This window comes from Silene latifolia, chromosome Y, assembly GCF_048544455.1.
Source record: "Silene latifolia isolate original U9 population chromosome Y, ASM4854445v1, whole genome shotgun sequence".
In the NCBI taxonomy this organism is placed as follows: domain Eukaryota; kingdom Viridiplantae; phylum Streptophyta; class Magnoliopsida; order Caryophyllales; family Caryophyllaceae; genus Silene; species Silene latifolia.
Window position 1 is genome coordinate 19,085,742 of NC_133538.1, and position 12,041 is coordinate 19,097,782.

At 35.4% G+C, this 12,041-nt stretch overlaps 1 protein-coding gene across 1 annotated transcript; it reads left to right on the top strand.

Moving 5' to 3' along the window:
- Positions 1-4,589: 4,589 nt before the first annotated feature.
- Positions 4,590-6,767, top strand: LOC141627687 (protein FAR1-RELATED SEQUENCE 5-like). Its single transcript, XM_074440915.1, has 3 exons — positions 4,590-5,681; positions 5,808-6,194; positions 6,741-6,767. The coding sequence occupies exons 1-3, from the start codon at positions 4,590-4,592 to the stop codon at positions 6,765-6,767; spliced, it is 1,506 nt and encodes a 501-aa protein (XP_074297016.1).
- The last annotated feature ends 5,274 nt before the right edge of the window (positions 6,768-12,041 follow it).

A 12,041-nucleotide genomic window follows, 5' to 3' on the forward strand; every position in this document is an offset into this window, starting at 1 on the left:
TTATCTTTATTGTTAATTGTTTGTTCATTCGTTTTAAGCATGAAACTTTCTGCCTATTTCGTTAATTTCATTGTTGTTATCAACGTTAGTATGAGTAGCTAAATCAATTGTGCTAGGATGTAGGCGAATTATAGCTAGGCGGCGTAGTATTGTTTTGGACTGAATTCGCGTGTCAGTCGATCGACCGCCATACCTGGTCGATCGACTAACCACGTGAGGTTACCTTTCGTTTTAATTGATTTTAATGTTGTATTTAACGAATCGAATGCATGCGACCAGTTAGATGTTTAATTTATGACTGACCCATTCGATCGAATGATAGGGAAAGTTGTTAGATCACCAATTAAAATGACTAAACTGTGCTGAGATCGAAAGATAGGTATAGTTTAGACCGTTAGTCACTTTTCAGGACGAGAGTCAGTATTAGTGATATTAGGGACTTATAGCGAGATCGAAAGATGCTATCTGTTAAGAGTGGACCGAGAGGACCTCTTGTTTTCCCGCCTCACTTGTGTTTGATTCAGGACGACTTAGTATCTTTGCCGCCCTTGGGCCGTAATGAACCGACCATCCTAGTACCCCTTCTTTATCTGTTTAATCCGTCTTTTTAGTTTATTGTCTTTATTTACTCTTAGCTATAGACCAATTCAACTCAACCCATACACTCGTTACCTTAGACTAGAATTAGACAGCTAGAAATTACGTCTGCCTCCTTGTGGTTCGACCCTGTTACCACTACCCTAGGTTAGTCTTAATAGGAAATTATAAATCTTATTTTTGGTACTCACAACGACGGGTATCAACTATGATATGAATGACATACTATCAAATAACCACCACCACGGTACCGGAATACGCCCAGGCATAGCGACAACCACACTGGTACTGGGACACGCCCAGACATACCAACAACCACAAACAGGTACCGGGACACGCCTAGACGTACCGGGTCCGGAAGCCAACCGGATTCCCTGCCAGATGCCGTGTCTCAACCACACGAGTCCCTCCGTAACTCAAGCCAATAATGTGCACATCCCTCTTGGAGTGGGAAGCTCCAAGAGGCGACCCGAGCATGAGACGGTTTCCCAAACGCCTCACGTCTCCTCAACAACAAATAACCCACCATGTCCTCTGACATATAAAAATAACACAAATATGGAAGATACCATATAGCATGCCAATTACCGACTCATCCAATGCAAACAATGACAAATGACTCATTTAACGAATAAACACAATATCGAAACTGAGTAGAAAAACCTACCTTTTAGCAAATCTTCATAAGCAATCCGAATAAAAATAGTCTTCCTCATAAGCGTCACCTAAATAAATAATTAAATACATTTAATTACTAACTAATCTAATTAAATTATAATTATATAATTTAATATGATTAAATATAATTACATTCAAATCCCGACTCATAACTTATTATTAAATAATTAAAGCTCGTCTCACACTCCAACCCAAGACTCACGACATCCTCACAAACACGACTCAAACCGTGACTCACTCACACCCGTAACTCCCTCCTTACCCACGGCAACCACCACCACCTACCGCTGCCACTGTGGGCCACCACCACCAGACATGGTGGTCCACGACAACCACCTAAAACCGCAGCAAAAACAGCAACAAGGCAGCCCCACAACAACTCCCTACACACCCGACATACACACCCACAAATACCAACAAAATTCACCAAAACAGCCACCATAATAGCCACCACCATGGGCCACCACTACCACAGTGGTCACGGCTTGACCCCCACACCCTTGGCCGCCACCAGCAGCCACCACCAGCACAGGAACTGCAGCCAACAGCAACAACAACCATACAACACAATAAACACAAAACAGCCCGCACCACCACCTTTGCCGCCCCATTTTCCACCACCTACAGCCACCCTAGCCGCCACCCAAGACCACAACCATGATCCCCACTCTACCCACAACGATAACCACCCAAAGTCTCCCCAAAACAGTCACGATAGCCTAGATAAAAATCCATCTTAAGACGGTCGTACAACAACAACAGGGTGGTCAAGGACGTTCAGAGGTGAGTCGGGGTCAAGGCGGGTCAATGGTATAAATTAAATAATATATAAACAAGTTTAAGATGGTTTTACCTACACATACACACACACACACACACACACACACACACACACACACACACACACACACACACACACACACACACACACACACACACACACACACACACACACACACACACACACACACACACACACACACACACACATATATATATATATATATATATATATATATATATACACACATAGAATTAGGATCACATGAGTCCTACCTAATTAGTTGAGTCCATGAGTCCATCTACAATATCACACATGAGTCATAACAATACTGCTTTATATCTAGCTATTAGGTAGGGTATTTTCGTCATTTCCTAAAGTTGTTATATAAACCCTATTATCAGCTCAAACCTCACCATTTGAATTCATTTACTTTTCCTCTCTTCTCTCTCTCTCTTCCGCAATCACACTTTTCATTCTCACGCCGTCAATATTTCGCGCGTTGTCGTCTTCTTCGCTCTCGTTGTCATCTTCACCTGTGTTCATCATCATCCTTGATCGATTTCCAGCGATTTTCTTCATCATTCGTCTCAGTTGCTCATTCTCATTGACTTTTTCTTCATCGTTCGTCTTTATCTCTTTTTTCCTCAATTTTAACATATTCAATGTCAGGTATTTCATCGTTTTTTGCTTCTTTAATTTTATGTTTTAATTTTTTCATTCTGTTTTCCTGTTTTATTGCATGATGTTTTATTGTTATTGTATCTTCAACTGAATTCGTTGTGTAATTACTGGTTTTTTGTTATGATTGATGTTATAATTCATCAACATCAGTCACGGATTCATCAATTCGTCCTATTTTATGTATTAAAATCATGTACTAATTATATGTTTTCTTCAACATGTAGGTTTTGCTATTTGATGTGTTAAAATTTAATCTCTGTTTTCTTCATCTTAAAATTGACGTATAAAAATGATGTACTCATTATCTGTTTTGTTTATCATCAAGTTTATTTTGCATTCACTGCTTGTGTTTACTTCAATTTTTAATCGTTATTTAACAGTTTCCTTTGTATCACTTTTTATTCAGTAGAGTATCATAATTAATTCTGAATAGTATCACATTTTATAGTTTTTGTTTGCCTGATTACTGCTCATTAGAATCAGTTTCCCTTTTACAATATCGCATTGAGTCCTTTACAGTATCATAGGTTGTAGTACATGACTCGCAACTACTTTTTGTCCATTAGTATCACATGTTATGCTTTAGAATATCACATTGAGTTCTTTACAGTATCATAGGCTGCAGTACATGACTGGTAATTACTCTCTGTGCATTAGTATCACATGTTATGCTTCAGAATATCACATTGAGTCCTTTACAGTATCATAGACGAGACATGACTTGTAATCAGTTTCTGTGCATTTTTATCACATGTTATGCTCCAGAATATCACATGTATTCCTTCAAAGTATCATAGGCTGCAATGCGGTTGCGTATTTATTTTATATTCATCAGTATCACAATTTATGTTACACAATACCACATGCATTCCTTCACAATATCATAGTTTTGTTATAATCTAGTTATATTTGTTATATTTGTATCACTGTTATGCTCCAGAATATCACATGTATTCTTTCACAGTATCATAGGCTACAATACAGTTGCGTATTATTTTATATTCATCAGTATCACATTTTATGTTACACAATATCACATGCATTCCTTCACAATATCATAGTTTTGTTATTAGTTATATTTGTTATAATTTGTTTATTCAGCTTCTCTTGCTGTAGAAAATACTTTTGTTGTCCCTGTGGTACCTGTTCCTACTCCACAATGCATAGATGTTGATGAGGTGCATGCTGGGAATCGTCTTTCTTTGATGGTGACCCCTGGAGGTTCTGAAGAGTGGGTCAGAAATATTGCAACTGAATTTACACCTACAATAGGACAAACTTTTGCTACATTAGATGAGGGTATACAGTTTTATGAGACTTATGCAATAGCATGTGGTTTTGAACCAAGGAAATATTCAACGAAAAGGTTTCGTAGTAATGGAGATATTAGGACAAAATTGATTGTGTGTCACCGGGAAGGATTTAGGGATTCTAAGCCGACAATATTACCCATTACTGGTGAGGAGGAAGAGCCAATGGTCAAGGCCTATAATCCGAAGAAGACTAAGGTTACTAGGATTGGTTGTAAAGCTAGGATTTTCTTTAGATTTGTTATTAAAGAAATTGACCAAGTTCAAGTGCCATTCTTTGTTGTTGATCAGTTTCACGCTGCCCATAACCACCGTCTTTCTCCACTCAAGTATAGAGAATTTCAGAAAAAATGTAGAAACCTTGATTTGAAACATAAACAAACCATCGTTGATAATTGCAAGGTCAATATTGGCCCAACCTCTAGTTTCAGGTCCGTCAAGGAATATGTTGACGGCTATGAAAATATTGGAGCTTCTTTGACTGACTTTAAGAATTTAGAAGGAATATCAAATGTTTTATAGGTCTTAAGGATGCTCAAATGTTTGTAGACCAGTTGGAAACCCTTCATGAAACCCAGGAAGGTTTTTATTATGCCTATGATATTGATCAGAATAAGTGTTTGTTTCGTGTATTTTGGGCAGATGCAGCAGCACGTCGTAATTACGCTCTATACGGTGAGGCGGTGACTTTTGACCCAACCTATTCAACTAATAAGTACGACATGATTTTTGCTCCCTTCACTGGTGTTGATCATCACAAGAAGTCCGTAACTTTTGGCGCTTCGCTTATGTCTAGGGAGAATGACCAGAATTTTAAATGGATTTTCACAAAATTCTTAGATTGTATGGGTGGGAAGGAACCGCATTGCTTTTTTACCGATCAATGTCCTGCTATGAAAATTGCAGTCCCTGCTACTTTTACGACTGCTGCCCACCGCTATTGCATGTGGCATATTATGAAGAAATTACCTGAAAAGGTAGGCACGACAGTGACTAAAGAGACTGACTTCGTCACTTGTCTGATTTCTGTTGTTTGGGATTCAGACTTAGAGCCTGCTGACTTCGAAGAGAGGTGGTGTTCGTTGATCAGTGAGTTTCAATTGGAAGATAATGCATGGTTGCAATATCTGTTTTCCAAGCAGCAACGTTGGATTCCGGCTTATTATCGTGATATTCCTCTTGGTTGTCTATTAAGAACAACGCAATGCTCTGAGAGCGAAAACAGCTTCTTTAAGCGGTTTGAGAATCCTCATGGCACACTTGTTGAGTTTTGGATGTGCTTTCAAAGTGCTATGGATCAGCAACGGTACACCCAAAAACCTCTTGACAGAGATAGTGATCACTCCCTACCTCAAACCAAAACCCTTCTTAGCCTTGAGGTTCATGCATCGACTGTTTATACGCACGCTCTCTTTTATGAATTCCAACAAAGATGCGTTGATTCTCTAAACTCATGTAGTGCTGGTGATTCTTCAAGGGAGGGCAGTACAAGGTTCCTAGAAGTTGAAGATTCTATCTTCAATAAGACTTACACTGTCGCATTTAATCCTTCAACGTTTGATGCAACATGTTCCCGCAAGTTTTTGAGAGGAAGGGATACATATGTAAACACATCATCTGGATTTTATCAGGTAAAGGGATCAAAAAGATACCTGATAAGTATCTTCTCGATAGGTGGACAAAGAACACTAAAAAATGCCCTTGTATGATGCTCACGGTCAATTGTTGGATGATTTTACTTGGCGGATGTCACTAAGCTTGATTTCGACCGCCTGTCTGAATTCTACTCAACATTAACACTGCTCAAATCTCTGCCTGAAAATCACATAAATGAACTGACTTCATTATCAAGAAATTTAGACAAAATTTCAAGTCTGGTCTTTGAAAAATTGACTAAACACCAAGAGTTGGAGATGCTCCTTGGGGTTAAGTCTTCATCTGAGGTCCGTATACTACCTCCTGTTCAATCAAAAAACAAGGGTACTGGCAAGAGGTTGATGTCCAAGAAAGATCAGTCTGTTGCAAAGGCACAAAAGCCGAAAAGATTTTGCAATAATTGTAAACAAATGGCACATCATGATAAGCGGAATTGCCCTAATCCAGCTGTTGATACATCACAACACTCGTTTGATCATGAATCCGATGTAAGTAATTTGTTTTACAACTTTTATTATTTCAGTTTTACGTTTGCTATACCATAGTTGCTGAAGTGTGACCCTGATAAACAATATCACAGTTCACGCTAAAAAATATCACATTCCATGGTAAACAATATCAGTACCTTGTTAACCACTATCAGAATATACACTTGATTGTAGACAATATCATCCCAATATTAAAAGGTGTCTACTTTGAAACAGTATCACAATCATTTAATAAAAATCTCACTTGTCATTGGCAACATTTATCAATTTTAAATCCCTATCTATTTTCAGAATCAACCAAACAATATCAACACGTGTATTCAAAAATATCACAGTATGTACCCCAACAATATCAAACAACAAAAGGATTTTTATATCCTTAGCCACTGTTGTTGTTCCTGAGGATTAATATCACAACAACTAAAACATAATATCATACAACCCTTGACAATATCACAGTTTTCCAGAAGTTGATCAAAAAGAAGTTATACTTTGTCAAACTTATTATTAACGTTATGTCACTGTTTTTGTCTGTTTGTTTTGCAGATTTCTTCACTTGTTGATAGTGATTAAGGGCTTCTGCATGCTGAGGAAGTTTATTTTACATCATCAACTTTTCACAATCGACTTTTTATTGCTTATACTATTCAATTTATTTCTTGTATGTCATTCCAAATGGCATCAATTTTGTATTCTTTCCATTTTGGGTATCAATGTTATAAAAACTGCATAATTACTAATGTCGTTTTGTTGCCATTATTAAATACTATCCCACCTCATTTGAAGGTTTATCACACTTGATACAAAAACAATATCATCGTAATAGTTAAAAAATATCACAACATTACACTTGCTTGTATACGTATTTTATTATATTGTATTATATTGTAAAATACTTCTAAGGAATATCACATTTCAAGTGAACAATATCACCAGTATTCATAAATATTACCACTACAATTGGATGTTTTTAGGAAACAATATTACAAAAATATGATTAAAATATCACAAAGACATACTTAAATATCAACCAAAGGAGTGCAATAATATCACAATTTTGTCTGCTGAATAATATCACAACTTATCCAACTAAAAAGGAATTTTCAATCCCTACCCCCTGATTTATTTTAGAGAATAAATACAACAATATCAACATGTTTACGGAACAATATCACAGTTTACTATAAGTTGATAAAAAAAAAGTTATATTCCTACCAAAACAATATCACAACCTACTCTGCTGTTATTATTTCTGAGAACTAATATCACAACAACCTAAGAAAGTATCAAACAACTCCTGAAAAAATATCACAGTTTACTAAGAGTTGATCAAAAAAAAGTTATATTCCTACCAGTCTCCCTAAAACAATATCACACAACTCCTGAACCAATATCACATGTCTGTCCTTAATAATATCAACCATTGTACTTAATAATATCACAATGTGTACAAAAAACGTTATCCAACTTAAAAGGGAATTTTAAATCCATATGCGTTGATATATTTTAGAGAATAAATACAACAATATCATCATGTTTACGGAACAATATCACACTGGGTACCAAAATAATATCAAAGAAAAAAGATTTTAAGAACCTTGTCTGCTGTTATTATTACTGAGAACTAATATCACAACAACTTAAGCAAAGTATCACCCAACTCCTGAAACAATATCACAGTTTACTAAGAGTTGATCAAAAAAAAATATATTTACTACCATTGTACCTACAACAATATCACATGTCTGTCCTACCAGCATTACATTCCTAGCCCTACTTTTGTCCTCTTCCTCTACCTCTCCCTCTTCCTTTATTATTAGGATTTGTAGTTGTCTTCAGTCATTTGTACTGGATTGTGGGTGTTTCTGCATCATCTTCACCATCTTGTTTGGATTCAGGTAGCCTGTAAAAACAGAAATGGCATGTTATGGGTCTATGTGAAATTTTTACCTTCTGTGCATGTTGCAAATAAAAGCAGAAACGTAATGCTATGATTCTATATCAGAAATGTAAAAGTCGGGTTTTTGGTTTTTACCTTCTGATTGGAGATTTGCGAAGAATGGGTATTTCTATGTTAATTGTTGGCATTCTAGTAGCATCCTCCTTGGCTTTTGTTTGAACATCGGGCTTCTCTTTTGGCGGACCTTCTGCCTTTGTTATTTCCTGTTCCACAGTATTGTCCTTCTCAACAACATTATCCTTGGCTTTTATCTTATTGCCCTTGTCTTTTGCATCTTCGTTATTCTTCCTCTTTTCCTTCAATCTATTTAAAAGCTCTCCCTTTCCCTCTGTAAATTCTTTAACTTTCCCAATCAGCGCTGTCCTCATGTTATTTATGTCAGCTAAAAGTAATGCCGCTGCTATTTCTACCCAGTAGTAGCGCCTATGCACTTCCGACTGCAAATCAGCTTCAAACAACTGCCCCTCATAGCGAATCATGTGCATCATTAAGAAGTTTCCCGATTCATTATTATTTGCTTCTTTCTTTTGCCAATTGAAACTCGTGTTGACAACATCAAAATCTATTACGGTATGCGCTCTATCTTCATTTTTCCCTGCTATGAAATCACTCATGTGATAGGCCTACAATAATTAGTTATATTATTAGTCATTATTTTGTCAAACAATCATATTCATTTACTGTATACACTCAACCTATCCTAGCCACAATATCAGACAATCGGATGACATGTCACTAGTAAGAATATCAATAAACCATACCACCGAATCTGCAGCCTTGTATATTTCAGTCTGCTCCCAGTTGTCGTACTCTGTATTGTCTAACACTTCAATCGTCTCGGTTTTGAAATTTACACAAACACAGAAGTAGTGTTCTTGTAACACCATCGGAATAAAAACCAACTCTGCTTCCATGTTACATGGAACTGTGTTTCTTCTTATGAATTTGTCCCATTCTTCGAATATCTTTTCCCTCTTCGTTTCTTTGCCTTCAGTAACTTCTACTATTGATTCTTGTAGTGTATATATATGTATATATATAATTTAACAAATCCTTTACATTTAAGAGTTACTACATTTTAATCAAAACGTGAATATGTATAAACAATATCACTTTTACGTGTGCTATATCACGCCTCTGAAGTGTGACCCTGATAAACAATATCACAGTGCATGCTAAAAAAATATCACAGTCCATGGTAAATAATATCAGTACGGATGTGAACCAATATCAGAACATTATACTTGATTGTAGACAATATCATCCCAATACTTAAAAATATCACTTATTTAAAAGGTGTCTACTTTGAAACAATATCACAATCATTTAAAAACAATATCACTTGTCGCTGGCAACATTTATCAATTTTAAATCCCTATCTAATTTCAGCATCAATTAAACAATATCAATTTGTGCATGCAATAATATCACACTATGTACCCCAACAATATCACATTTTAAATAAGTGATATTTTTAATCAAAGCGTGAATATGTATAAATCAAAACAGAATGTCAGCTTACCATGTGTCGAATTCCAAAAAACAATAAACTTGTTTCACAGGGTTCTGTGTGCTCAATGTGATTCAGAATTAGTGACCAACATTCAATCACATTGTTGTTGACATGTACACTTGGAAGCAACGACAATATATCCTGTCTTGCAAGATATTGATCATCACTGAACTTGGCAACAACCTCACTGCTCAAAACATTAACACCAATGTTCAAAAATTGTCATATTAACTGTGACAGTGATAACTAATATCAAAATTAAACAATATCACATATTTAAAAGGTGATCCTGATAAAAAAATATCACAGCCCACACTAAATAATATCACAGTCCACGCTAAATAATATCAGTGCCCTTCTGAACCACTATCAGAACATCATACTTGATTGTAGACAATATCATCCCAATAATAAAAAATATCACTTATTTTAAAGGTGTCTAATTTGAAACAATATCACAATCATTTAAAAAAATATCACATGTCACTGGCAACATTTATAAATTTAAAAGCCCTACTTATTTTTCAGAATCAATTTAACAATATCATACTGTGTATGTAACAATATCACACTATGTACCACAACAATATCAAAATTAAGTGAACAAAAATCAGAACAATATCTTTCTTTGTGTGAGACTTGATTATATACAATATCATGCTTTTATACCAGTTTCTACTCTAAAACAATATCAAACCCATTAACGTACAATATCACATGACACTAGCAACAATATCACCTTTTGTAATTCTTTTGTCAAACTTAGATATCATTGCAAATATTATCAGACCATTAATAAAAAAAGTTGCAGAAAAATATTATTTTTAAAGAACCTTTTATTTTTGATAGCGGGGTCGTCAATAGGCGAGTCAATCACTTCTTTCCTCGTAGTCAACATGTTTGCACACAGCGACTTGTTTAACTTCATAAATCTTGAGACGAACTCAAATTTAGGATCAGCTACACCACAGTTCAACGTGCATCCAAGGCCATCAGATTTCCCCCTTTTACCGCTACCAACGACACTGGCAGAACCATCTTCTACAGTAGCTAGAAACATTTTATATTACAGTATTTAATATATATTTTGTATTTATAATAATAACAAAAAATTAGGCATGTACAATGTAGAAGTCAGTGTTTTAAAATATAACCTTTTATTTTTGATAGCGGGGTCTGAACTTTGTTTTTCCCACCTTTTTCTCTCTTGCTTTGTTTTTTCCCTTTTTGTCTTTTTGCCAGCAATTTAGTTAACAGTATACCTTTTGTGGCATTAAAGGTTGTAACTCTCTTCCAGACCTGACTTTTATCTTTATTCAAATCACTCAATACGAGTGTTGCTGCCACCTCTCCCATGTATAACTGTCTCATCTTTGCATCGCTTAGTTCACAATCAAAAGGCTCACCAACAAAGAACATCATGTGAAACATCATGAATAGGCCACAGTCCAGGTTCAACTCTTTCGATAGCCAATGAAACTTCACATTATTCATTTCATAGTCCTTCACCTTTAGCCCACTTTCAGTACCTTTCGTGTTGAGGTATTCACCATAAATAGTCCCCTGTATATGATTAATGTAAACAACTTTTCAATTTCAAGCTTATCGAACAAACCCATTATACCATTAGTTCTTTGTTTTCAATATTGTACTTACAGCCATATGAGTCATGTGTACGTGCTCCTCGTCTTGGAATTCATCATACTCTCTGTTGTCCAAATAGAACATTTTCTGCCTCTTCAAATCAACACAGATACAGACGTAGTGCTCTTCGTAGACCAAAGGTATGAACACCTTTAGATGAAACAATAATATTAGGAAACAATTTTACAAAAATCAATAAAAATATCACAAAGACATACTAGACAATATCATTCTTAATAATATTTTTGTCCCTCCTCCGAAGTTTTTTTGTATGTTGTAAAATAATATCAACCAGTGTACCCAATAATATCAGAGTCTGTACCAAAACAATATCAAAGTTAAAAGACTTTTAAATCCCTATCGATTGTTGTTATTTTTTAGAAGCTATAAAACAATGTCAACCATTGTACATAATAATATCACACTGTCAAATATTAGAAAAAAAAAAGTGATTCATTTTCATTTTTTGGGAGATAATATCACAATTAAGAACAATATCACACAATATTATGCACAATATCACAGTTGAATTTAAGAATTGTTTTTAAGAACAATATCAATAGTAACTGCTAACAATATCATACATTATACATAACAATATCAATGATAAAAGTAGAAATGTCTCATCATATCTGAATTCAAATTCAGTGGCTCCTTAAAAAGAGCTGACCACGTGTCCCATGTGTCATATACTGTTTGCTTAAGTTTTGCCAATTCATCAATATTATCT